Source organism: Myiozetetes cayanensis, unplaced genomic scaffold (genome assembly GCF_022539395.1).
Source record: "Myiozetetes cayanensis isolate MyiCay16 unplaced genomic scaffold, myiCay2020 scf20-37, whole genome shotgun sequence".
NCBI lineage: Eukaryota > Metazoa > Chordata > Aves > Passeriformes > Tyrannidae > Myiozetetes > Myiozetetes cayanensis.
Window position 1 is genome coordinate 9,770,345 of NW_026087412.1, and position 25,369 is coordinate 9,795,713.

At 41.0% G+C, this 25,369-nt stretch overlaps 1 protein-coding gene, 1 long non-coding RNA gene and 1 other non-coding gene across 7 annotated transcripts in view; all 3 read left to right on the forward strand.

The window, feature by feature from the left end:
* The window catches only part of MRTFB (myocardin related transcription factor B), a 69,484-nt gene extending 62,835 nt beyond the window's left edge, over positions 1-6,649 (forward strand). For all 5 annotated transcript variants that reach the window (XM_050317007.1, XM_050317008.1, XM_050317012.1 and 2 more), the window contains one exon: positions 1,299-6,649. In XM_050317007.1, the coding sequence (XP_050172964.1) occupies positions 1,299-1,837 (539 nt within the window). In that variant the 3' untranslated portion in view covers positions 1,838-6,649. The remainder of the gene's footprint in view (positions 1-1,298) is intronic.
* Positions 6,650-10,886: 4,237 nt separating this feature from the next.
* On the forward strand, positions 10,887-10,958 carry TRNAT-CGU (transfer RNA threonine (anticodon CGU)). Its single transcript has one exon. It is a non-coding gene; the product is annotated as a tRNA-Thr (tRNA).
* Positions 10,959-15,629: 4,671 nt separating this feature from the next.
* LOC126640872 (uncharacterized) overlaps positions 15,630-25,369 on the forward strand; it is a 29,447-nt gene continuing 19,707 nt past the window's right edge. Inside the window, exon 1 of the long non-coding RNA XR_007629165.1 lies at positions 15,630-15,994. This is a non-coding gene — a long non-coding RNA (uncharacterized LOC126640872). The remainder of the gene's footprint in view (positions 15,995-25,369) is intronic.

A 25,369-nucleotide genomic window follows, 5' to 3' on the forward strand; every position in this document is an offset into this window, starting at 1 on the left:
TGGGAAGTGCTGTGGTGCCAGGCAGTTCAATCAACGTAATGGCTTGTAACTGCTGTCATGGTAGATCTTGACAGCAGTGAATGCCAGGACTGAAGTGACTGATTGGAGGCTCCTGGAAGATTTTAGCCATATTCTAAACATCAGAGTATTTTTGCTTTTTCAAAGCAAATTGCAAAGTGAGCTGAAGAAAAGGTGAGTAGACAGTGACAGACTGAGACAAGTGACCCGTGCAGTGAACAACTCAAGCTAAATTAAAACATGCTCTCAGTGCTTTTATTAAAATATTGCCCAGGTAGTTCAAAGAATTTCTGCCTCTGGAACAGGGAATGCAGGAAACATTGATGTGCTTACTTCAATATTTGCTCTGAGTGTTATGTTACTAAACCTGTTTGATCTTAAAGGTGACAACTGCTCCATATTTGCGAAGTTGCATTAAAAAGGCAGATGATTCCTGATCATCTTAATGAAAAAACAAAGTAAAGCATTCAGGGGTCTTGTACTTAATGTAAGCAAGCTATGCACTGGAAAATGTTAAGTTTACTAATCTATTTCAGGAGAGTGAGAATGTCTGTTCAGTAAGCATTTAATAGATGCTCTTAAAGGTTTTAAGAATGTGGGTTTTTGCTTGGAAAACCAGCGCAGAATATATTGTCAGGTATATTTTTGCTGGCAGAAACATCACCTTGTGCTAGAGGGTTTATTTGCATATCCTGGTCTGTCTTATTTTTAGACTTCATTCACATCTAAGAATAAATTGGAACTTATGCCTTATTTCCTTTTATTGTTACTGCCACTACCTTACATGGAATTTCTTGACAGAAGTGTAGTTTAAGATTCTAGAATCAAGAATAAATGCATCCTGATCACACCAGTGGGCACAATATTAACAGGGATGAAACGGAAAATTGGTTTGGGTACTCGTCTCTAAATGAGGAAATGTGTTGGTACCATAATTATTCTAGTTCGTCAGCAGAACAATAAATATGAAGGAGGTAAAGCTAAATCTGGAAATATGTTCCATTTTTCATCAATATTCATATGCTAATTGGCTGATGTATCGCTGAAAGCAGAACTCTGGAACTGGTTTTAAAATACTTTGTTGGTCATAGGGTTTCTGTCAAAGGCTGATGTGTGGAGTGTTAGTATTGTCAGAGCAGCAGAGTGACTCCTACTCCATTTGCTGTGGTTGCATCCCAGAGTGGGCAAAGAGGGAGTGAAAGTTGTCAGCATGAGGATGTTATGTCATTGCCTTTTCTGAATTCAACAGTGGTTTGTTTGGTTTTTTTTTTTAATTACAGAGATTTCCCTTCCAATAAAGGAAGAACCATCTCCCATATCTAAAATGAGACCAGTAACGGCCAACATCACTACAATGCCAGTGAACACAGTGATATCCCGTCCACCTCCACAAATCCAAATGGCCCCTCCTCCTGTGTCCTTAGATCCAACCACCAATTTGTATGTAAGTTTGGAAAACCAACTTGAAGCCCTTTTGGATGGAACTTTACCATCAGGTAATGAAATTCCTCAACTGACAGGCAGTAATGAGGACAGAGAGTCCTTTTCTCTGATTGAAGACCTCCAGAATGATCTGCTTAATCACTCAAGCATTTTAGATCACTCTCATTCACCCATGGAAACATCTGACCCACAGTTTACCACTAACAGTTCTTGTCTGTCTCTTGACCTTCCCGATACAAATTTGGACAATATGGAATGGCTGGACATCACAATGCCCAGCTCCTCATCTGGACTCACCCCTCTCAGTTCTGCTGCCCCGAGCGTGTTTTCCACTGACTTTGTAGATCCACAAGATCTACAGTTGCACTGGGATTGAGCTGTAGCCAATGAGAACACGACCTGCAAGTCTCTTCACAGCAGGGGTCCATTATCATACCATCCTGATTGTGGTTCAGATAAATTAGAACAGTAATGTTTGGAAGAACAAATGCTTGAAGCTGATTCCTTATTGATTTCCAAGTTTACAACAGTGAATTACTTTATGCACGTACTGGTAATGCAGATCAGGGCCCTCTGAAAGCTGTATTTCACTAGAGAGGATGATTGTACTTACTGATTAAAAGTACCCCAAGGTAAATGCATCACAAATATTTAAGAAAGAAGTTATGTCTCTGACTTTGTAATGCTTAAATGAGCAACACAATGTGGCTAAACTTGGAGTGAGATGTCAACTGTCTGTATTGACACAGTGAGCAAATGTCTGGGGGAGGGGAAGGAATCACTGCACTTCATTGTTCCTGTGGACAGCCTGAGCCAGGGTCAGAATCCATTGGGAGGGCAAAGGCAAGTAGAAGCACTGGCTGGTTCAGTGAAACTTCACATATCTAGTCTCTTAATTTGTTCAAGTTGTTTTTATATTTTGGTTTTGTGGTTTTTAAAACACTTCCCCCATTCTTTAATCATGAGGGAGGAATTTAACTGCATCCAAAGGGATATTAAGTGTAACTGCAAGAAATCCACTGTAGCTACACCAGGTAATATTGAGAACACTGAATTTTCTATAGCAATGCTCTGGATTTAATAGATAGGTTTTAATGTGTATATCAGACGTTATTTGTATACTCTTTTAACGTTATATAGCTTATTTTTGTGGACAGAGGGGAACACAGTGGTCTTCAAACAAGAGATTACTCTAGTGGAAATAAATATCCTACTTCGTTTTGTGTTTGAGGATATTTGTTAGATCATTGAATCCAGTATCTCAGCAGATTAGAACAGTTTGAGGAAGTAGAAAAGTTTAATTAATGCTTTTGTACACTATGATCCTGCAAGCATCTATGCAAGAACAGTCCCAATGCCCCCAGTAAAAGGTGTTTGTAGGATGAGGTCGAGTTGCAGGGGACAGTACTGACAGGACAACCATCATTTCTTAAGGAGTACTTTATCTGTTGAACAGTTTTGTCTACCACTACATAACATCAGGGAAGCCAACAGAGAAGCTGCTCAGTGAGAATCCTAATGTATCAGGATGTACTGTTTTGTGATAAGAAGGCATATTTCATACCTGAAACAGATAATAGCAAAAATTAAGCTCTTACCTCACAGCACAGCACATGAAAATACTATTTTTTTAAAGCCCTCGGTTGTTGTCTTCAGAGTCTATTATGAAAGCAGTTAGAAAGACAAGCAAAAAATGCAAATAGAATTCATATACTTTGACATTCTATGGTTGTCTCTCAGGTAATAGCTGTTAAATGTTGCCATAGATGATGGAGGCTGATAATCAAATAAAATTGGAATTATTTCTTACTAGGGAATTCTTAAATTAAGATAAAAGGAAACAGTCCCCTGTTTCCTGAAATAGGGAAACATTTTCTAGTCTGAAAACTGATCTCATTGCATGGTTCTTTCTTCCCCACTAACCTACAAGAATAACATTTTGTAGGAATGAATGAACAAATGCCCTGAAGCTCTTGCTTCCTTCTTAGAACAATGACATGTATCAAAGAAATGCTGGAACCAGAAAGTAGCTGTTACCTATATAGCAACCTTTATCCCATTTTAAAAACCACAATCAGTTAACATCAAACAAAAATCCTTTTGTCAAAAAGTTTTGTAGAATTAACTGCAAATTTATACCTCCAGATACAATGCAGCCTGGTTTACTACTACTACAGAATTCCCTTGGCTTCAGATAAAGTAGTGGATTATGTCATCAATTCAGGGTTTAAACCATATCATATGTTTGCATCATATCAGTTACAGCACTTTAAATCCTTCTATCTCTTCACTAGTTTTACTGGCCAAGATTTACTTCAATATGAAACTAAGTACAGCAAAACAATCAATGGAGATTTTAATTACACCAAGCTGAAAGACATATTTCCTTGTTCTTGCTCACTGTGCCTCCAGCATCGAGTAGTGTTACATGTGGACTGTCTGCCTTAAACTTAGATGGTTTAGAACTCTTCAAGAACACTGAACACTCACATTCAACTTTCTGCATTCCTTTTTAGCACACTCTCTTGGGAGCTAATACTCTGAGATACTAAGTGCCCTCAGCTGTTAGGAGAGTAAGAATTAAGGACTCTTGGTCTGGTAGGAACAACTCTGAATGAAATTTAGTGTTCTGCAGTACTGTCAGTTTATTATGTGTGATACACCAGACATCATACCACATTTGTGTGGTTAGAATTATCCCTTTTTTTTTGACCCTACCTTCTGATTAAATAAGAGGCAAGTAAATTAATTTTTAGAGGACAAATTAACCTAGAGCAACTGTACTGTCATTTTTGATGTGCATGTAAATAGAGCTTGAACCTGGCAGTCATCTTGCTACCAAACTATCGTCCTTGGCAGTGTAGGATGTTAACTAACCCATAGGAATCTATGTGCAGAAATAAACCCAAACAGTTGAGCTGTCTTGTTAGCAGTACAGTGTAGCTTTCTACTCTTTGAAAAAAAAATTTAAAAATTAAGGGATCATTTTAGTTTCTGAAGTACAACTATTCTAGCGTAGGGAATGTGTGATTACTTTTTTGTACATTTCAGAATTGTGTATTGAACCTTATATAAAATGGTTTGCTTTAGACTTTGTTCTGAAATGTGATATGTTTGCCATAGTTGTATATGCCTGTTTATGGCAGAAATAGGTTTTGCTTAGACTTTTGTGTGTGCATGTTTTACATGAAAATTTTTGTAGCACAAATACAATACATCTTAGAAATTGAATCATGGCTGTGCAGTTCGACTGCACAGAACTGAATATTTCTCATTAAGAGAACAGTTGCAAAGGAATGCACTGGCACTACATTTGCCATGCAATGGCTGCAGTGTACTAACGATGCATTCTATCAAATGTGGTGGTAGGTCCTTCAGAGTAATCAGACACACCATTGTATCTGTGTGAAAACCCGAAGTTGGTGTTTACACTTCTAGACAGAGAGCTCAGCCACGTTTTAAAGGCTGATGTTAATCAGGAGTCACATCCTGTGTTTGATGTAGAAATGGTGTTTGTTACACACTTCTAGTGCCATTCAGCAGCAGTTACAGCAAGGAAGTTTACAGCAAAATTCTGTTTGACATTATAGTTCCAAAAGCATTGTCATAAATACAGCAGTTCTCTCTGAGAATGAAATTAATTTATGGCAGTTGTTGTCTGCAGAAATTTGGAGTGTAATCCAGCAATGTGGGCTTGCAAAATCAGACCTTTAAAAAGCCGAGGCCTCAGCTTTTAGAAAGAATCACTAAATACTGGCATTTCTAAATTCACCAACGGGAGTCACGTTCAGGGAACGTGGTGATCAAAACAGAGGTGTCAGTATTAAACTCCAACATCCAGGTGCCTCAAAAGTGTCAGCACCACAATTGGAACCCAAGCACAAGCTGCTGAACTATTTTCAAGACAGAGAAAATGCAGTCACAGAATCCATTGAACTGGAAGGGCATTATGTAATCAAAACAAAGGAAAGCTCACCGATGTAAACAATTATTATTATTTGGATGGCATCTTCAGTGTATTATAAACTTAAAGCAAACTCTATTAAAACTGGAAAAAAACCTCTTCCACTTATCTCTAGTAAATGTTCTGTTGAAAGCCTTTATATTGTGGTCTATTAAATTGCCCTTGGATGACTTCTAGACCTTGGTGCAGATGGTGTTTTATGTGAGATACGTGGAATTGCGTTGCATGCAGTACATACGTGGCCAATAAAGAGCAGCCATTAAAAGCTGAAGTAATCTCAAATATTCCTTTTATACCAGTTTGCTAGGTAAAGTGCAAAAAAGAGACACCTACATCATTCTGTAGTGTCCAACACTGAATATAAAGATTTTTAAGTTAAAAGTGCATAAACGTATTTGTAGAAATCTAGCCAAAAAAAAAAAAAGCCATTCTAGCTATGAGAGCAAATTCTCAAATAAAAGCAGGGAATGGTTAATAACTATATAATCACATTATTTTTGTAAAAAATACAGCTCAGATATTCAAAAGACAGCCTAAAATAAATTATAATAATATAAAATTTAAATAGGAACCAAAGCATTGCCATTTATATTGCCAAAGGAGGCACTTTGTACTTTGAAGCATAGGAAATTAAACCCCCCAAAGTGTTACCCATACTTTTTTAAAATCAAGGATGTAGATAATTTCAAAGCTGTTTTTGATGTTTAACAGTACAGATTTGTTTTTGTTGTTTGAGAAATTTGTAGTAAGTAATAGCACAGGCTTTTTTCCAGCTAGGATTCCCTTCACAGAACTGCTTGCAGTAGGAACAACGCTAACCCCAGGAGCTGTTCCTCTTCTTATTTTCACAGTCATAATTATGTCTTAGCATCTCATTTAGTGAAAAGAAGAAGACAGACACCTGTCTCTGGGGCCCTCTTCATTTAAGCACTACTTTACTAAATGCAAATTATGGCAATCAGGGCGTCAGTTTATGTATTGCCTTTCTATAAGAAACCATGATGCCTTTGTATTTGCTGTTTGCACCCCTGAACTCAATTCCATACGTTTGAATGCCATATGTTTTGCACATTGTACTGTATATATGTAATGCATACTGTATTTTTATATGTGTACTACATTTATCAAATATTTTGTACATAGTGGCAATATTGTAGCTACTGAGGAAATGTTTGATATTTCAGCATTTTTGCTAAGTGTCTCAAATAAAAAAGGAAAACTGTGTTCATTTGTCTGTGGTCACTTAAAATGAAAAATACCCTTAATCGACAAAAATTCTGACTTGTGCAAATCTGAAACTTGTATGTATCTTTCTCACAGAAAGGAGCAAGAATGAAATCTGCACTTAGGCAAACTCAAAAAAAATTTATTAGTCTTCAAAATCAGAGCCAAAATCTTTAAGACTAGAGATTTCCTGAACTCTCAAAATTTGGGTTTGGCCTTTATGTAATAGCATTGCTTAAAACCCCCAGAATCATAGACTCTGGGTCTGGACCCAGAATGGCCTGGGTTGGAAGGAACTTAAAGCTCAAGTGGTTCCAGCCCCCTGCAATGGGCAGGGACACCTTCCACTAGACCAAGTTGCTCAGAGCTCCATCCAGCCTGGCTCTGAACACTTCCAGGGATGCGGCATCCACAACCTCTTCATGCAACTCACTGCAGCATCTCACCACCCTCACAGTAAAGAACTTCCTCCTAATACCTGATCTAAACCTGCTCTCAGTTTGAATCCATTCCCCCTTGTCCTGTCACTACGTGCTCTTGCAATGCACTTCAATTCACGACTTTCCCGGATCCTTCCCAGGTTTCCAAGATGTGCTGGTTTGTGGGATTTCATGTTTGCAATTTGCATTCTGCTCTGTTCAAGAACACTCTCAATGCATTTCCTCAGGAGAATCAGCTATGAGCTGTTTCCACAAACTTCTTTTCATGATGAAGCTGCTTCATTTCAGTATTTTCTTTGCTTTATGAGGGCAGTCCCTGTGCTGATCACCCACCCTTTCCTCACTCTGTTCTACACTGATGACATCAGAACTTGGCCAAATATTAAAAACCCCATAAAGCAGTAAAACTGCACAAATTCAAACTAATATACTCTGTAAATTTCATAGAATACCTTTTCTCCATTGTAAAAGTTTGTGGGCTATAATGCCACCAACTTACCTTCAGCCATCACACACCACACACAAACCTTGCAAAGCAAGTGCAGCAAGGACTTTGCCTTTGTGCATTACAGAAATTCCAGCTGGAGTATAACAGAGGTAAAGCACTTGTTTTGGTGCCAACTGGCAATCCTGGGTTTGATTGTTTTACAAAGAAATACAAACACAAAGCCCTCCCTCCCAAACTGTGTTCATATTAGTATTATGATGTAAACACAAAACAAGGTCTGATAAAACTTGAGTTTATTCTGAATGAACTTCTCCCACAAGCTAAACCCTGGTTTTCAATAAAACCTCAATTAAAACGTGTTCTACAGATGGCCATCATCACAGTTGTCTTTACTCTGTACCACATTAAATGCTCTTTACTGGTGCCTATTGGCTTGTTGTGTATTGTACTAATGTTGCTAGTGACGTATTTCTTAGAATGTTTGTACTGTCTCAAGTCAGAGATGTTTCTTTCTACTGAGACCTTCCCAGACCAAAATCAAAATAACCAATTAGAGCATCTGAGACCCAACAGCTAAAGTTTGGGGTTTTGCCTTTAGGTGTTTATCCAATAATGTAATAAGTAACTCTAAGAAATGCTTCCCTTCATGTAAAAAGTTACCTGAGGAAGAGCCTCCAGTCTTCCCTGCAGATGAAGGACTGTGGGGCCACTCCACCATAGCACTGCATCATTCCTGAACCCCTCCAAGACATCTGCTGTGGATTAAAAGTTAAGATAGTGAACACAAATGTTCTTTCATAAAGCCAGGACAAAGTCTAAGTTCAAGTAATTGCTGACTGAGGAGCATTCCAGCTATCCCATAACAGATCTTTATAAACTCAGCTGAACCAAATCTGCCTAAATACAATTATTCCCCAGGAGCTCCTCTGAAGAGCTGGGGATGTGTCAAAAGGATTTTGTACTTGAAAACAGACATCAAAGACTCTCCTAAAGCAACACCTCCAACTCACACGAGTGAGGCTTAGGGGAGGAAGCTAAAAAAACAGGTGATTATTTCTTCCTTCCAACAAAATCTCTGATGTTATCTTTTCAGCAATGGAGTCCTCCACAGACTTTCCTTTAGGAAACTCGTGTGTTTAAAAAAACGTTGTGTCAGAAGAGAACACAGCATGAGGAGGAGTCGGCATGAGGAGGAAGGGCTTTCCCATGGAGCTCAGACAAGAGTAATGACCAGCATAAAAGACACTTCCAAGCAAAAGCATCCAGACAGCAGAAGGGCAATTACACGTTTTTAAATCAAGTTTGCATTTTTAGTTATAAAAACTATTGTTGTGATAAATCAGCTCACCATTAAACAGCACTTTGTTTAGACAGATAGAAACAATTTTTCCAGACACGGAGGAATTTAGGCTCAGAGAGAGACAAAAAAACCAAAGTAAGTACTTCCTCTAATCTACACAGAAGATCCTTGTGATTTCAAACTTAAGTTTCCATCTCTTCATACAGTTAAGGAAGAACTTGATCAACAGAAGTTGATTTGCCATTAAATACTATTTCTGATGCCAACCAAACACATTCATTAAAAATGTAGTGTCTTTGAAGACATAAAACTCATATGAATTCCACAGACAATTCAAACATCCCCTTTGTTTCTCCCACCACAAAATTCCCTCTCACCTCACAAAGATCCTAAAGCATGAATAAATCAAATATATGTGAGCTGCACAGGAACTGTGATGGCAAGTTACAACTCGCAACTATGGCACATCAAAGAGCATAGTTTGTAATAAGCCAGTGGGCCAGAAATGGAATGATAATAAGCAAACATTGATTAAAACTGGACTCCTTCCCGCTGCCAGCTTGGTAACACTGCGAGAAACTGTTCAGGCAGCTGAGATAACTTGGCCCTCTGAGGTCACTCCTTTCCAGGTGTGAGAGTTGAGCAAGGCAGGCAGTTTCCACTCCCACACACCAGCACACTTGAAGTGCTGCAGTGATCACAGTGACAACACAAAAGCAGAACACAACAGTACTATTCTCACTTCCCAGCTTTCCACAGTCCATGTCCTTTGAAGCTGGTACTGAACAAGACTAGCAGATAAATAAATTCCAGCAAGCACGTGGTTTGGCCAGCCCACCAGTCACGTCCGCAGGGACTGGAAGAGCAGGACTCATCTCCTTTGGGACAGCTATTCCATGGTAGGAGCAAACACGTCGACTGACTACCCAGTAAGGTAACGCGACACCTTTCACTGCAGGTGAAACTAATTCAAATTGCTCTGTTTGCTCAAACACAGGCAGTGTAGAGTTATCACAGAGCAGCTGGCAAATGATAACTTTGAAAGCATGAAAGTTTGTTCATGCACTCGAGCCATCAGGCATGAGCTTCCCTGATGAGAATTCAAAGAACATCCCAAGAGAATACAGAAGTATTTCCCTGCCACAGGGTGGTTCAGCTAGATGACCTCTGAAGGTCTCTTCGAAACCAAATTCTTCTGGTTCTGTATCAATTTTTTAATGCACCTGCCTTACAGCACCACCAAATTATAACTCTGATCTCAACCTTTATACAAAGGTACCTCTGTAATATGTTCACGTGCTTCTTCCACAAAAAAGCCCAAACCAAAACCAAAAGGGATATAAAACTTGGGTATTCAGCATAAGTTTCATGGAGAATTTAAAGGGGTCTCCATTGAACTGACATTAAAAACAAGCAAAAACAAACAAACAAATAAAATCCAAACCCAAACACTGAATGAAAACTAAAAGCTTTGCTTTCAGGTCACACTTGTAAAAATCTAGGGGACACAACCTAGAGAGGAAAAAAAAGTATTTTCATATCTTTTCTGTTTCGCCACAGTGAGTTTTTGGAGGGAATAGCTACCAGGTAGCGAGTGCGTTTAATTTAGCATTTACCATTTAATTATCCCAACGTTTTGCATGTCTGCTTCTCTTCTCGGAGGAGGAAAGTTTCAGTCCCGCTTTGTCCCCTGTCTCCGAGCTGTCCTGCCCGGTCCGAGGCGGCTGCACCGCTCGGGTGCCATCTCCGGGCACGGCGCCCTCACAGCCCCGGGGCCGCTGAGGGGGGCGGGACGGGCACAGGGCGGTACCCTCACGAACGGCCCCGCAGCTCCCGGGGCAGCGACAAGGACACAGGGGAGAAAAAAGGGGAGAAAAAGGGGAAAAAGGGGAAAAAAGGGAGAGCGCAAGCCCCCACGCGCCGCTCCTAGTCCCTCCCACACGTTCCGCCCCCTCAGCGCCTCAGGTGCCCGCGCGGGGGGCGGGGCGGGGGCGGGCGCGCGGGAGTGGCGCCAGCGATAGAAGGGCGTCGGGAAGAGCCCTTAACGCAGGCGCGGTGGCCAAGTGGTAAGGCGTCGGTCTCGTAAACCGAAGATCACGGGTTCGAACCCCGTCCGTGCCTCGGCGGGTCCGCGCGGGCCGGAGGTTCCCCCTCATTTTTAGGGGGGGCTCCGCGGGGCCGGGAGCGCGCCCGTTCCGCCCCCGCGCGTTCCCCGCGGCTGCGGCCCCAACAAAGGGACCCGAGCACCGTCGTACCCTTCGTGCCTCCCCCGCTCCTGGTGTCTGCAGCGACTGGAACGTGTGTCTGAATTTCTGCTTGCGACCCAATCGCGTTTTTTCAAGGGCTCCCCTGAGCTCAGACTGACGAAGCAGAAGACAGTTTGAAATGCAGCGACCGAGAGCACCCTGTAATTCCACGTTCTTTTCGTTGGTCCGCCCCCCTCCCGCAGCCATGTAATTCATTTAATTATTTATTAAGTTGGTTCTGCCTTCTGATTAGTAAGCCATGAGGTGTCTTCATCTGTGTCACTAACCACTTAGAAGGACTATTTGCAATCTGGTTAGTGTTCACTTTACATTTTCTATTCTTTTTAATAGAAAAACTCCCTGTGATGCTGAAAACGGGTAAGGGAAGGGGCACTTTGGTTGCACTCCCAGGAGCCGAGCAGTGTCACCTTCTCCAAGCTGAAGCAAACGCTGGGTGTTCCAGACACAGCTGATCCCGCAGGACCAGGAGGTGCAACTCAGTGACACTGATAGGACCAGACACCAAACCCACAAACACAGTTAAGGGCTGACAGCACTTAAACCCATTCTAACAGTGTAAATAATTACATTATTGCTAATCGAAGGAAATCTTTGTTGATTCGTATTTGATAGTTACTATTTGAAATTCCACTCACCACTGTGTCCACACGGTCACTTTTTTTCCTGCCTGTCCAATCTTCCTCTCATATTCTGCACCACTGTTGTCAAGAATCAAGACTGTACAATTGTATGAACAGAAATAACTGTCATTAACTATTTAGAGTGAGTTTTGAAAAATCTGTTGAAAATCAAACATGTAAATTCTGTTGGCAAGTCAAAATCATCATTCAAGCTGTATTTTGATTTAAAGAAGGGCTGTAACCAGTTATAAAATCAAAGAATGGTTTGAATTGGGAGAGACCTTAAAGACAATCTCATTCCAAGCCCCTGCCATGGGCAGAGACACCTTCCACTAAATCAAATTGCTCAGAGCCTCATCCAACCGGGCCTTCAACACTTCCAGGGATGGGGCAGCCACCTCTGGGCAACCTGTTCCGCTGTCTCACAGCACACCTTATTCTATATAAAGCACTTCCCCCCCTCCCCCCAGATTTAGTGTTACAAAGATTATCTGATTGTATTAATTGTGATTAAAATTTGTATTTTTTACACTTAGCTTACCGTCAGTATCCACAAGTCTCCAGAACTGCTCTATAGTAAATCTGACATAACTCTGATGAAGCATCAGCACAGAGGAAATCACAGTGCTTACCTTTCCAGCTCATTTTGAACCTGAAATTTCTCGTATGAAATCCATGACAACACTGCCCAATCTCCCTACAGAGAAGAGAGACGTAAATTATTGATTTTGCACAGTGACAGTTCCAGCACAGAGCACATGCAAGACTACAACCCAAGATGGTCTAAGTTGATTTCTATTTTCTTAGATGTTTTTACTTATGGATATAAAGGACAGTGAGGAACAGCCATGTCCCTGGAACTGCTTTCACAAGAGGTTTTTAAATACAAAAATCAGACTCAAGGGCAAAACCTAGATCTGATAAATACTGCTTTCCATTGACTACAGCCTCAGGGAGCCTCACAGGCAGGGTGGTGGAGAGCAGCCACCCTGCCCATGATGAATAAAGCTTTCATACATTCTTGCTTGGTTTTTAGAAATATATTTAGAGGACTAAGCCAGGTACGTAGGAGAGCTATGGCTGTGTCTCCTCCTCTTACCAGTTTGAGGCCTGTGAGTCTGTGTTAGATGAGACACAGAAATCAGGTAACACAGAGCCTGTTTTTCCGTAGTCTGCAGACAGAACTTACATTTTGTTGAATAACATAGCTAAACTGTTAGCAGGATAACAATGTTGCTAAGTAACATCTTAAGACATGCCTTGTGGTTATTTACTTGAAATTGATTTTGCAATTAGAAAACTATCTGTGAAGTCACATCTTAAGAGAAACTAGTGCAGCCCAGAAATTGTAACTCCAGTAGCAGTTAAGAGGTAGAAATAATTGATACATCACATAGATCCTCTGCAGTTGCTACATATTCTTCTTGCATTGAGGACCCAGAAGGACACAGCACTGCTCACCTGCAGTGTCCAGAGCAGAGCATTCCTGCACATCAGGACTCACGGAAGGACCCCAGGAGCAGTAACTGGGACTTTGCATTCGGCACAGCCAGCACAGCCCGAGCTGCCATGGCTGGGCTGCCCCTGCTCAGCTGCCACCACGTCACATGCCAGGAGTCACCGCCTGTGATGAGCACAAACTATCCCAGCTGGCACACACAGCCTGTCCCCACGCCATGTGATGTGAAATCTAAACTAGAAACTTCCTCTGGCCACGTGTTTGGCGGCTCTGCAGCCCCCCTGCAGCCCTGGCACCCGGGGGAGCCCACGGCTCTCTGAGCACCCAGGGACAACAGCAGCAGGACAAACACAGGCTGCAGCACAGAGCCGTGGGAAATGAGTCCTCTCCACAGTCCAGCTTCTATCGTTGCATCATTTAAAAAAAATCCCTCGCACTGTGCAGTCGTATTAGTGAAAGCAGCAGATGAAGCAAACTTAACTTAGTTTTGTATTTTCCGTTGTTGTAACAGAACCTCTTGCTGCCTTTTTAATTGAATTTTACATGTGACAACCAGTATGACCAACAGAGGACAGCACATCCATTTCTTTTAATCATTAAAAGATCCTGAACTTGAAGCTGCCATTCACTTTTTCACTCAGGAAATGAGAGTGACAGGCAGAGTGGAGCAGTGTGCCATGAGTAAGCCAGCCAGATTAAAAAGGCCTTTTTGCAATTAACTAGAGCTGTTTTGAATTCCAAGAGATTACTCCAAGTAAATCCACTTCTACCCAGGCATTATTGCTAACGGAACACTGTGGGTGCACCTCTCTGAAAGCTGGGTCTGTATTTCGGCACAGTTGTTTACCGAGCACTGCGATAACTGTTAGAACATACTTAGGAGTCAAAGCACACTCAGGATTGTCAGGTGAACTCTGCTAATTCCCCTTCAAAACTGCAGACAGACAAGGTGTCTGTAACTAAGTTTTGATTAAATGTGAGTGTTCATAAAACACTGAAGTAAAGCCAGACTCAGGTGTTTTTACTGCATTTGATTTGGGGGCAGAGAAGACTCTGCAAGTCATAATGAAATTCAAAGAACAAACTCAAGGATTTCATGTGGCTGAGGGGAATTTCATTACAGAAATTCAATTAACCTGCAAGAGTTGCAAACATTGAAACCTATTATCTTCCCCCAAAAGCTGGCTTTGGGGTTTTTATAGCAACCTTTGCTATCTCTGGATAAATAATCCTTTATTACAAATGCATTGACATCTTTATATAATTAATTGAATATAATAACATCTTCATCCACCTCTGCTTTACAAACATTCAGTTCTGCTTCCTATGAAATGTGTCAAAATAGTGTTTTTTCAAAAGACATGACTCAAGAAGGACTGGGTGTTAGACACAAGCACAAAGCAAACACACAGATTCAGGAGACACGAGGAACGACAGCGGCTCCTGACAGTGTGCAGGTCTGCGTTTGTCAGGCGGGGCCTGATCCTGGGAACGGCTGAGCTGAATTAATTAACAACCTGACATACAATTAAGCCCATGGGGACTGACAGTGCTCAGCAGTTCTCAATATTGGGGCCCTGCAATAAAAGGCAACCTCCAAATTCCCATTCATGCGAGTAACAATATTGCACACATCTACAGTGGGGACATGAATTATTCACATCAGTGTGGCATGAAAGATGCAAACGGCAGAGCCTGTTTAAAATAACACACAAGCACTCATTAGTGTTCCTGTGATCCGTGGGAGGGTTATCGTTTGGCCCATTTTTCACTCTCATGCATATTGCTTTTATTTGCTGTGTGCATAGGTCTGATATGAGAATGTGGGGAAAATAAATACAGGAGATAGGCATCTATAAACATTAGTGGAAAATGAGGAAAGGGGGTTACTGATTAGCTTTCTTCCCATATGAAACTCCTAGATCGTATCGGAGAAATGCGAGTTAAGTGTTTTACCATTCTTTTTTTTAACCATTATCTGATCAGAGAAGCATGAAAAGCACTTTATTGCCTTTTTTTTTTTTTCCCGGGCTAGGAGCCCTCTGCAGGAAGTGAAGCTGAATTTCACAAATCTTCCCTTTCTGACGTCTCCCGAATTTCTAGGAATACCCCTTCCCTGTTACTATATTTGGTGGTAGTTTCTAGGAAAAAAAATAATTTTCGGACGGTCTTGGACTCACCACACCTCCTCTCGGAGGACTGTGCGCCCCGGGGCTCCTGGCACGGCCCCCGCGGAGTTGAGGAGCTCACGGCTCGGGCTCACAACTCCCGGCGCAGGCTGCACGTCTTTGTAGCACTGTTGGAGGAACGAGCATGGAGAGGGAGTGGGAAGGGGAGAGGTGTCTTTGTGGCAACAATGAGTGAATCTTCTCTAGTTTTTTCCTGGTGGCTGCTTTTTTTTTTTTCTTCCCTGCACTTTGTTGATTTTTTTTGTTGTGGCTTTTTTCTTTTTTTTTTTTTTCCTCCCTTTTTCAAAGAAGAGGATCTTAAAGAAAAAAAAACCTCTGGATTTTTTTTTTCTCCCTCCGCTTCCCCCTCTCCCCCCTCCCCTCGATGTGGCCTCTTGTTTAGCTTGTGGCGTGACCGTGATGAAGAAATGTTTCAGGGCGCCTGGCAGGGTGATCTTTTTATGTAATGAGTCAGGATTTTGCCAACGGAAGGAGCCGGCTCGGAGCGAGGACCGGAGGGGCTGTCTCCTTTCAAGAACGCGGACCTGCCCGGCGAGCGGCTCGCTGCGCTCGGGATCTCCGCTCGCTGCGGGCGTGGATCCATCCCCGGCCGGGGGGGCCCCGCCAGGGGCACTGACAAGCGGTGAGTCGCGCTGTCCCCCCGCGCCCCCGCCCCGCGCCCTCCCGCGGGAGCAGCGCGGCCCCCGCACGGCCCCGCCGAGGCCGCAGGTGCGGCCGCCGCCCCGCGCCCGCTCCCGCCGCGGGCAGCGGGGCCGCGCCCTGCCGGGGATGGGGCGGCTCCGCCGGGGCGGGCGCGGCCGAGCCAGCGCGGCCGCGGAAAGGCGCCCCGGGGGGCGGGGGCGGCGCGGGGGCCGCGCATCCCGGTGCATCCCCCGGAGCGCATCCCCGGAGCGCAGCCCCGGGAGCGAACCCCCGGGAGCGAAGCCCCGGGAGCGCATCCCCGGGCGGCTCCCGGCGCGGCCCCGCGTCCCACCTGCCGCAGGCCGCGGAGGGGGCCGGGCCCGCCGCGCCCCGCGGGAAGGGGCGGTTCGCCCGTGCCCCGCACCCTCGGGAGCCACAGGTGTGTTCGCTCCCCGCGGGGTCCGGCCCCGGCCCCGTCCCGCCGCCTCCGGGCGGCTCCCGGGGCGACTTTCGCCCCGCACCAACAACTACAAACGCGCCGTGTCGATGCGAACCGTCTGAGCGGCTCGTGTGAAATCATGGCCAGCAAAGCCACCTAAATCGGCACAGCCACAAATAAGTCGGTTGAAATGTGTGGCCTGTAGAAAGGGGAATTATTTAAACATTTCTACTTAGCCAGAATTTCCATCAAGTTCTCTGTGTTTTCCTGTCAAGATGTGTTAGTTGATTATGCAGTGGTTCAGCTAGGACAGCGTTCTTCGGCTCTGTATTTTGATTATCAAAAGCAGAATGAATGTAACAGTGGCTTTTCAAGCACAGTAATTAATTTCTTTTAAAGTAACTGACAGCATTTACCTACTTCAGCCATCCAAGTGTAAACTATAATGCTTTTAAACTTGGGTTTTATTTAGAAGTTCTATTGGAATTATAAAGTGAGGATTTAGAAAATACGTTCCTTGTCCACGAATCTCTCTATTTCCTCTCACCTTTGAAAGAAGTTCTTAGGAAACATCATACTCAGGGTGGTAAGATGTAGACACACAGCTGAATACTTGAAATTATCATTGTTAATGGGAAAAGACTTGTTTCAAGTAAAGTGAAAATATTTTGTATTTTATCATACAAATAAGAAATTTAGAATATTGACAGACATTTCTCTATAATGTGTCTACTTTAGTCTGATACAGTGGAACAGATACACAATAATTTGTCACCCACTTTGAGAAGAAGTCTTAATAGATAGTTTGAGTCCTAGGTCTAATAAATAACTGTTATTCTGAGTAGTTCTGTCATTTTATAGACACTTAGAGGAGGTATTTCTTACCTGCCTGATAAATAAATCATAAAATATGAATAAAAACAAATAATATCTCTTAGCAATTCCTGCTGTCCAGAAAATGAAGGAGCGTGTATTGTGACTTGGCTACAACATTCTCTTTTTATTAGTCTGAAAATTACCCACTCTATAAGCGATGACTCAGTTGATTTGGCATATCTTACAAACATACTTTACTTACAAATTGAATCTTGGAAGGTTGTGGTTCCAGAGTCGGGGTTTTGGGGGCGAGATGAGCTTATGTTTTATCCAACTGGCCCACAAAGTCCCGCTTTTGGTGGTCACTTTGTTCTGCAAAAGAAAACAGCACATTATGGCTCTTACACTGGACATTAACCTTAATAGTAAACTACTGCTGCACTTAGTAAAAGGCTGCTACACTTTAAATAAATAATCGTGTTCTAACTTTAATGTTGTCTTTAGAGATAAAAAGTGGATAGAAAATATTATCATTTCAAAGGTAAACATAAAAGCTTTCTAGCTGTTGGTGGTGTTTTTCTCTTAAAAAGCCAGCAAAAGATGAAGAAAAAGTTCTCTCTCAAAGAGTGGTCTCTCAGTACAGGTGAATTGGGAGAAAAGGAAGTCCCTGAAAAACAGAGGCAGTTTAAACCTTGAAAACATATAAGCACTGGTAGCATTTGTACTGTCAATCCCCTTCTCTTTTTTTTTTTTTTGGCTCACAGAGTTTTAATGTATCTCTTCAACCAGCTGTTTCTTTGTGTGTGTGTGTTTGTGTCTCCACATGCACGGTCTGTACCTATGGATCAATTTAAAGACTACTAATTTTTGTCCTGTTAAAAGTTGTAGAATGTATATTTATGAATAAGGCACTGTAAACCTGAGCTTGGTAGAGCTGTTTAAGTTCAAGTTATTATTTACATTTTGGTATCAATGTCCTAAAGAATTTAAGCATAATTTTTACTTAAAAATGACATAGCTGTGCTTTCCTCATGAGGTTCTGGGAAGTGTTGAAAATGACAGTAGATACAGTGAACTTTCTGTGTTCCAAATAGCCTGCACAGATGTTTAACACTCAGTGAAACACATGACACTCACACCATGTAATTTCTACAATGGCTCATGTATGCAGCATGTGCACACAAAATACACACAGGAGCATCCTCTCAGTTGGTGTAAACGTGTCTGTCACAGTTTTGACATTTTATGCCAGCTAATCACCTCCTTAAGTTACACGTTAAACATCTAGACATTCACATTGTGCTCACATTGTCATTGCAGTCAGATTAATTTTAAGTGCTGACCTACTCAGAGTGAACCAATTTGAATATTTCAGAAAGGCCTGGAAATTCAGCTGAAGTTACCCAGTGAGACACTGGTAAAGTGAAGTTGTTCTACGTGACTATAAGCAGGATCTGAACATTTATGCAAATGGATAGCAGGATGAATTACCAAGATTTTTCTATAGAATTCTGACATTTTAAATTTTATAGCAATACAAGTGAAATAGGACATATCCAAACCTCAGTGCAACAAATTCCTCACTTGTTTAAGACCGAAATCTGATTTGAAGGAGCTTAGGTCAGAACTGTGCTGCTAATATGCCTTTTAGCTACTGTTCTGCATGAAATAATGCTGTTCAAAGGCAGCATTTATGAAAGGTTAAATTTTCATGAGCCAATTAAGCTACGAACTTAACTGTAGAAATTTTTCATTTCTGAGTTATAGTACTTAGTTTGTGAACACATTTCAGACTTACAAGTTGTCAGATCTGTGTTGGTTTAACCCCTCTGGTCTCTTCCCAAGGATTCTGAGAATGTAAGAGCAGAGAATCAGAGATTAGAAAGTGGATCAATGTGAGGATCTTTAAGGGAAAAGAGAAGCAAACCTACATACCTGAACAGCAGCAGAGATCAGCTGAAATACAGCAGTTGCTTCTTACCAACTGTTACTTTGAAGCTCTTAAATTAAAACATGTAATTTTGCACTGTTACTTTCAGTAAGATGTACTTTAAGCAGCACACTGTGCTGATCAGCTATTTTTAGATTATTTTTTAAAACAGGTTCTATTTGATTCTCTATTGATGATCTATAAAATTAACATGCATTCCTTCTAGCACTAGTAACCCAGCTATAGAATTAATACACTGTTTGAATGATTAATGAGTAGTGTTAAAGAACACAGTTACACTTCTCTAGGCCTTCCTCACACAGCATTTTTATTCACATTTTTTTCCCTTTACTGAGCTTACAGAAGGAGCTCCTGTTTGTCTCTGGTGTGCAGTAAAACAGACAGTTTTCCACTACTGTGGATATTGTGCATGTATTTAAAACTTTAAAAGTATGTTTATTTTCTATGTGTTCTCTAAATTAATGATGATGAGACAAAACAGTGATAGATGCCCTAAACATCTGTGTTATAAAAATTTGATCTCTTTCCCTCACACTGGTTTTCCCCCCAGGTTTGTGTGCAGCTTGGGGTGGTGGCCGCAGAGCTGAGGCTCCTGAAGTGCACTGTGTATCCAGAGCATTAATAATTAAATACCTGGGATCAGTCTATCTTGCTATTTGTTATGAGGAAAAAAAAGAAATTGACAGAAGATAAAAAGTAGATGGTATGTTTGTAATAAAAATTAATTTTTCTCGAGGTAAAAAATGTCATGAATTATTGAAAAAATAATGTTTAGAAATATCAAGCCCAATTATTTATTGCATTTATAATTTATAAAATTGAAAGTCCTACCAGCTATCTTTCTATTTAAAAGAAATTTAAAACTACATTTTTAGAATGACTTTTCTGGATTTTTAAGCAACCCTTTAAAAAAACTCAGCTTACAAACACACTGAATCAGCAGAGGATTATCAAATGGCCTAATCTGTTTACTTTTGAAATTTTATTGAAAGCAGTGAAAAGATCAGGATCTCCCCCAGAATCCAGTGGCATGGCTGGGGATTGGTTTGTGGCCTGCGTTTTCTGAAGCAGGGCCTCAACCTTTGACATCTCCTGACCTCGTGTTGCAACAGAAAAGTTTTGTGACTCCCCTCTGATCCAGCCATAGAAAAAGAGAGGGAGAGGTAACGACCCTGAGTTTGGAAACTCCTGATCTGGAACAACTGAAAATTTTGCCTTAGCAAAGGCTACAATATCAGTCATGCCTTTCCTAGGAAGCCATCCAGGGTTTTTTCCAAGCGAGAGCACAGACACCCAAGGGCTGATTTTTAAGCTGTGCCTTGTCCTTGTCTCCCTGCTGCAGTGTCATCCACCAGCACTGCTTGCCTGGGTAAAACCTGCACCTCACACCACAAAGAAAATCGATGTGAACACACACCGGTGTGTTCAGGTATAATTTTTAAAGACATCACTCAAAGCATCATTTTTTTATTTTATCTTAAAAATAATATTTCATAGGTTATGAAGCAAAAAAAATTTTTTTTTTTTTTTTTTTTAATGGCTTTAAAATGTCTGTGGAAAAACACTGCTATCACCTGGAAGCTGCACCTGTAATGGAAGAAGTGGTAGAAAAGTAGTTGTATGCCATGAAATGCCAAGTCCAGTTCAGCCCAGGTGGCTTGAGACTATGAAGCTTCTGGTGAAATTAATGAATTGAAAGCATCATTTGCCCAGTTCTCAGAGCACAGCAGTTAATAAATGCACTGATGGCTTGCTGCAGTGTCATATGCTTTTCTTAGTCAAACAATGCAGATGCAGAGGGAATTTGGTAAAGGATAGAAACATGGAAAAAACAAACAAAGAATCAGGTGTTTTACCTGTTGTCAAAGTACCCAAATAATTCCTGTTTCTGAGGTTCCTGTAGGCGGTGTGTGAATGGATTTATTCAGCTTGCAGATTTTTTTCAGGACCTTTCTATAACACCCACAGAGTAAATAAAGATAATAAAAATAAGGCTAACATGTATTACTGAAGTAACTTGCTTTCTGAGCCAGCTGACAGGACTGCATGTCAGCAGCTGATATCAGAAGGTTACCCCTGGTCTCTCACTGCCTGTTGGATATAAAGCTCTTCAGTTACCAACATTTTATTTTTTGCATTGGAATCAGAATTCTCTACAAACAGGCTCCACAGTTTTTTCTCTTTTCCTGTTTGGAGCACACTTGCTCTTAACTGAGCTCAAAAGTCTTAAAAATGATACATCAGTTCTATCTGATTTTCTAATATACTGATTCCTTACACTGTGGATGCATGTGAAAAGCTTTAAACAAAACTATTTTGACCTTTTCAATTAATACTGCTGTAATATTTTAATTTAGCTGTTAATGAGGGAGACTACAATTCACCAGTGTAAAGTAGTATTGATGCATTTTTCTGTTGAAAGTATCTAAGCTTCAGCCAGACAGACCAAATCCTTTTACCAAACCCATGGCCTTTCTATGAGAACCAATACCAAATTGTCTCTAAAAACTGATTTTTTTAAGTAAAACTTTCGTTTGTAGGTCAGGATAAGAATTAAAACAAACCACACACACACAAAGGACAAAATGTGTTCTGTCACCTACAACAAGGCACATACAAAGGGCTTTAGGAAAGGGTGAGAAAAATCCATTCAGGATGTTTCAGGATTGGCCCCGTGTGTCAAGAAAAATAAGTGAATGCAGTAATTGCACTGAAGGGGCATTTCTGTTTGTTGTACATTGCTGCTGTTAACATGGCTATTAAGGTCAGCAAAATCTAGATCTCTGCTTTGATGCTGCTGCTGTTTGTATCAAAGCTTTCTTTTGTAATCAAAGGCCTATTTCAAATCACACCAACTGCACGCACCTCTGTCAGTAGGTGCCTGGATGCTGCTGTCAGTCAGAGGGATCTCCACTGAATTCACTGGACCTACAGCCATAAAAATTGCAAGTGAGATCACATTAAAATTTCTGGAACCCGAGGAAAGAATTGGGTTAATTTTTTATTATATTTTAACATGAATACAGAGCAAATGTATTACACAGCCCATCATATTAAATAATATATGAGGAACTGGGCATTGCTTTTTTTCAGTGATATATTTTATACCTTATGCTACAAGAATCTGTGAAGATTATGCCTGTCAGGTGCTATTCAGTGTGGATTATTTTAAAATAGTAACTTTTCATTGGGCATGTCAATTGAATAGCCATAACTCAAGAGTTCAAATGTGCTACCTGATTTACTAAGCATATTTATAAATATGGAGTATTCAGTCTTTCCTAAATTGGGATTCTTCTTTGTATATTTACTCTGAATGGTCTTTCTGTATATATAGAAAACTGCCTAGAGGGTTAGAAAATATCTTTAAATTCTTTAAAATTAAAGTTGTTATATGATTCTGTTATGAGTAATTTTCTTCTATAAACTGATGTTCAGTGTTACTGAAGTATCCTTAAAAATGAGAAATGCAGATCCATGGTTAATGATGATTATTCTGTTTTATTTTTTGCTTTTGGGGAGCTGAAAGAAGAAAAACTGTCCTGTGTTGTCTGGACTTCCTGCAAAATGTTTTGCACTTCCAATACCAACAGTATTTCTTAGAGTGCTGCCTCAGAATTCACTTTGTTGAATGGACAGGACCATTTTATGCATTCAGAGCAATGACTTAGAGGCTCTTTGAAAAACTCCAATTTTCCTGTGCAGTGAACTAACAGCAAATGATGAAATCCTGAGGTATTGTTGGAAAGTTGTTCTAACTTAAAAATCTTTTCTTTATAGTTTCATTTTTGATGTTCCACAGCATTCACCACATCCTGCATGGCTCTGAACCGCAGGGAAAATGAGGGACTTTTGGGGGCAGATGTGTTTCCTTTACACTATCATAATGCCCCTAAAAATCCTTATTGCTCTTGCAGTATTCTTCTGTGTTGCTGGGCCTGGTGAGAACTACTCGAAGACCTGGCTTAAAAATACAGCTTTTCTCTAAAAACACTTGAAAAACACCACTGAGTTTTATTTTGTTTGTCTTATATTATTTTTAGTTGTGTTTACTGCTGCTTAAAATATAAATGGCAAGATATGCAACCACCTGTTGGTAAACAAATGTCATAAGTCATAAATCCAAGGCACATGCTGATAACTGCATGGTATTATGAAGAGGGATATATTTTGGCTTAAGAGTGAGAGCTTCATTCTTTTGGTACGATTAACTTGTTTTTAACATAAGAATTTAGCATGTGTCTCTGAAAATATGTCAGACATTTTGCCAGACAACTTGAATGACTGCTCAGGTGGACCTCACTTAGAATATGTATCGACTTTAGAAACATGCATCAGGTCATTTATCAAATGCATAGATCTGTCCGGTACTTTTATTTAAATCAAATGTACCAAAATACCCAAGTTTTCATCTAGTCCCAAAATAAAATTATGATTAAACCTAGAAAAGATGTTGTGGGTTCTCAGCTGTTCTGTGCTTATTCAACTCGAAAGGTCTTTGTGTGGGCATTCCTCTTGCTGAGAGGCTTTAGAGGAAGGTGGGATGCCCCATTCCATTGGGAATGCTGCATGGCTCCTCTCTCTGCCCCTCTGAGTGAGCGTGAGAGATCTCCAGGGATCTCCTGGGCACAGTTTATTCCTGCTGGGGAACAGGTTCCCCTGGCGTCTGCAGTTTTCCACTTCTTGAAGGAGGAGGCACAACATACACGTGTAAACATGGTTTGTTTGTGCCTGGGAATTTCAGCCCAATATATCATCTGTTTGACATGTGCAGTGCTGGTAACATTTATTTCAGTAGCTGTGTGTGGGACAGCACTGTCACTGCTTTGTGTTAAACGGACTCTTGACTTCATTGACGAGCTTAAAAGAAATAATAGATGGTGTCACATCGTCCCTCTGACACTGCCTACTAATATCTTTAAATAGCCTTCAAAATGCTGGGTGACACAGGGAAGACATTAGCTGGGTAGCTTCACCCCACCTCTTTTATATTAAAGTTTAATCTCCAAGTAAATGCTCTTCATTCTGCTAAAGGACTGTGTCTCATTTTTCAGGCAAGAAAACCTTACAGGTCAAGTCATGTCCTACAGGTCACAAAGTGGAATTGCTGTTACAGCTGAAACTCAGCCCTTTTGATGCCCAGATAAACACCACAATAGCAAGAACGTCCCTTTCTGGGAGGACTGAACAAGCAGTGTTGAACAATATTGTACTCACAGGGCAAAACACACCGGCACGTGCACCCCGACACACAACACTGCTCCATGCAACAGCATTTCAGATGAATGTGCAGACACAGAGCAGGAGAAAAAGACAGTCATTATATTAATTCTAAGTTTTCATATCCATATTTCAGTGTTTCTGTTTGGACTGCTGACACAAAGTGATCCCTAGCACCTTCTGACATAAAGGGAATGTGTCACACACACTGGCTCGAGCCATATCCAGCCTTTGGAATTATAAGTCACTTACAAGGTGTTAAATTTAACAAACTATTAATTGTAATTGTAAAGGTTTTGGCATGTTTTTTTCTAACCATGCCAAAGTGCATGTTCAGCAAACTTTTTATTTCCAAGTCACATTCCTTAGGTAAAGACTCTGCATCTAATTGGAAATGTTAAAAAAAAAGGCATGAGACAGCACATATTCTGTGGAGTTCTGCAGTGTTAAGGATCAGTGAAGGGAGTAGTCCCAGAGCTACAAAACATATCACCTTGATATAGAAGACCTAATATGAACAGACTGGAGTTTTAATTACTTTTTAAAAGTCTTTTGGGGGCTATGCTAGTCACAGTATGATGTAAAGAATACTGTGATGATAGATTTGAGCACTAAAACTGATCTAATTTTGTATTTGTCCTGTGTCAGCATCTTATCTTACATGTAATCTTTCAAGGATATCAGAATTAATTTTTTTCCTAAGGTAAGCAATCTTTCATAAAATTTCTTGCCTGCATAACTTGTAGGCTTCAACAGCTGATTCTTGCACACAAACCTACCTATACACATCCAGGCCAGAGCAGAAGTCAGATTCCTTCTGAACATGTGCTCTGCAAATAGGCAAAAATATATTTATCATACGGCATTACTATCGAGCAAAATATATAGTTAGACCCAGCAATCCTGAGATTGAATTCAAGGAAAAGAATCAAAATAAGTAACACTAAATT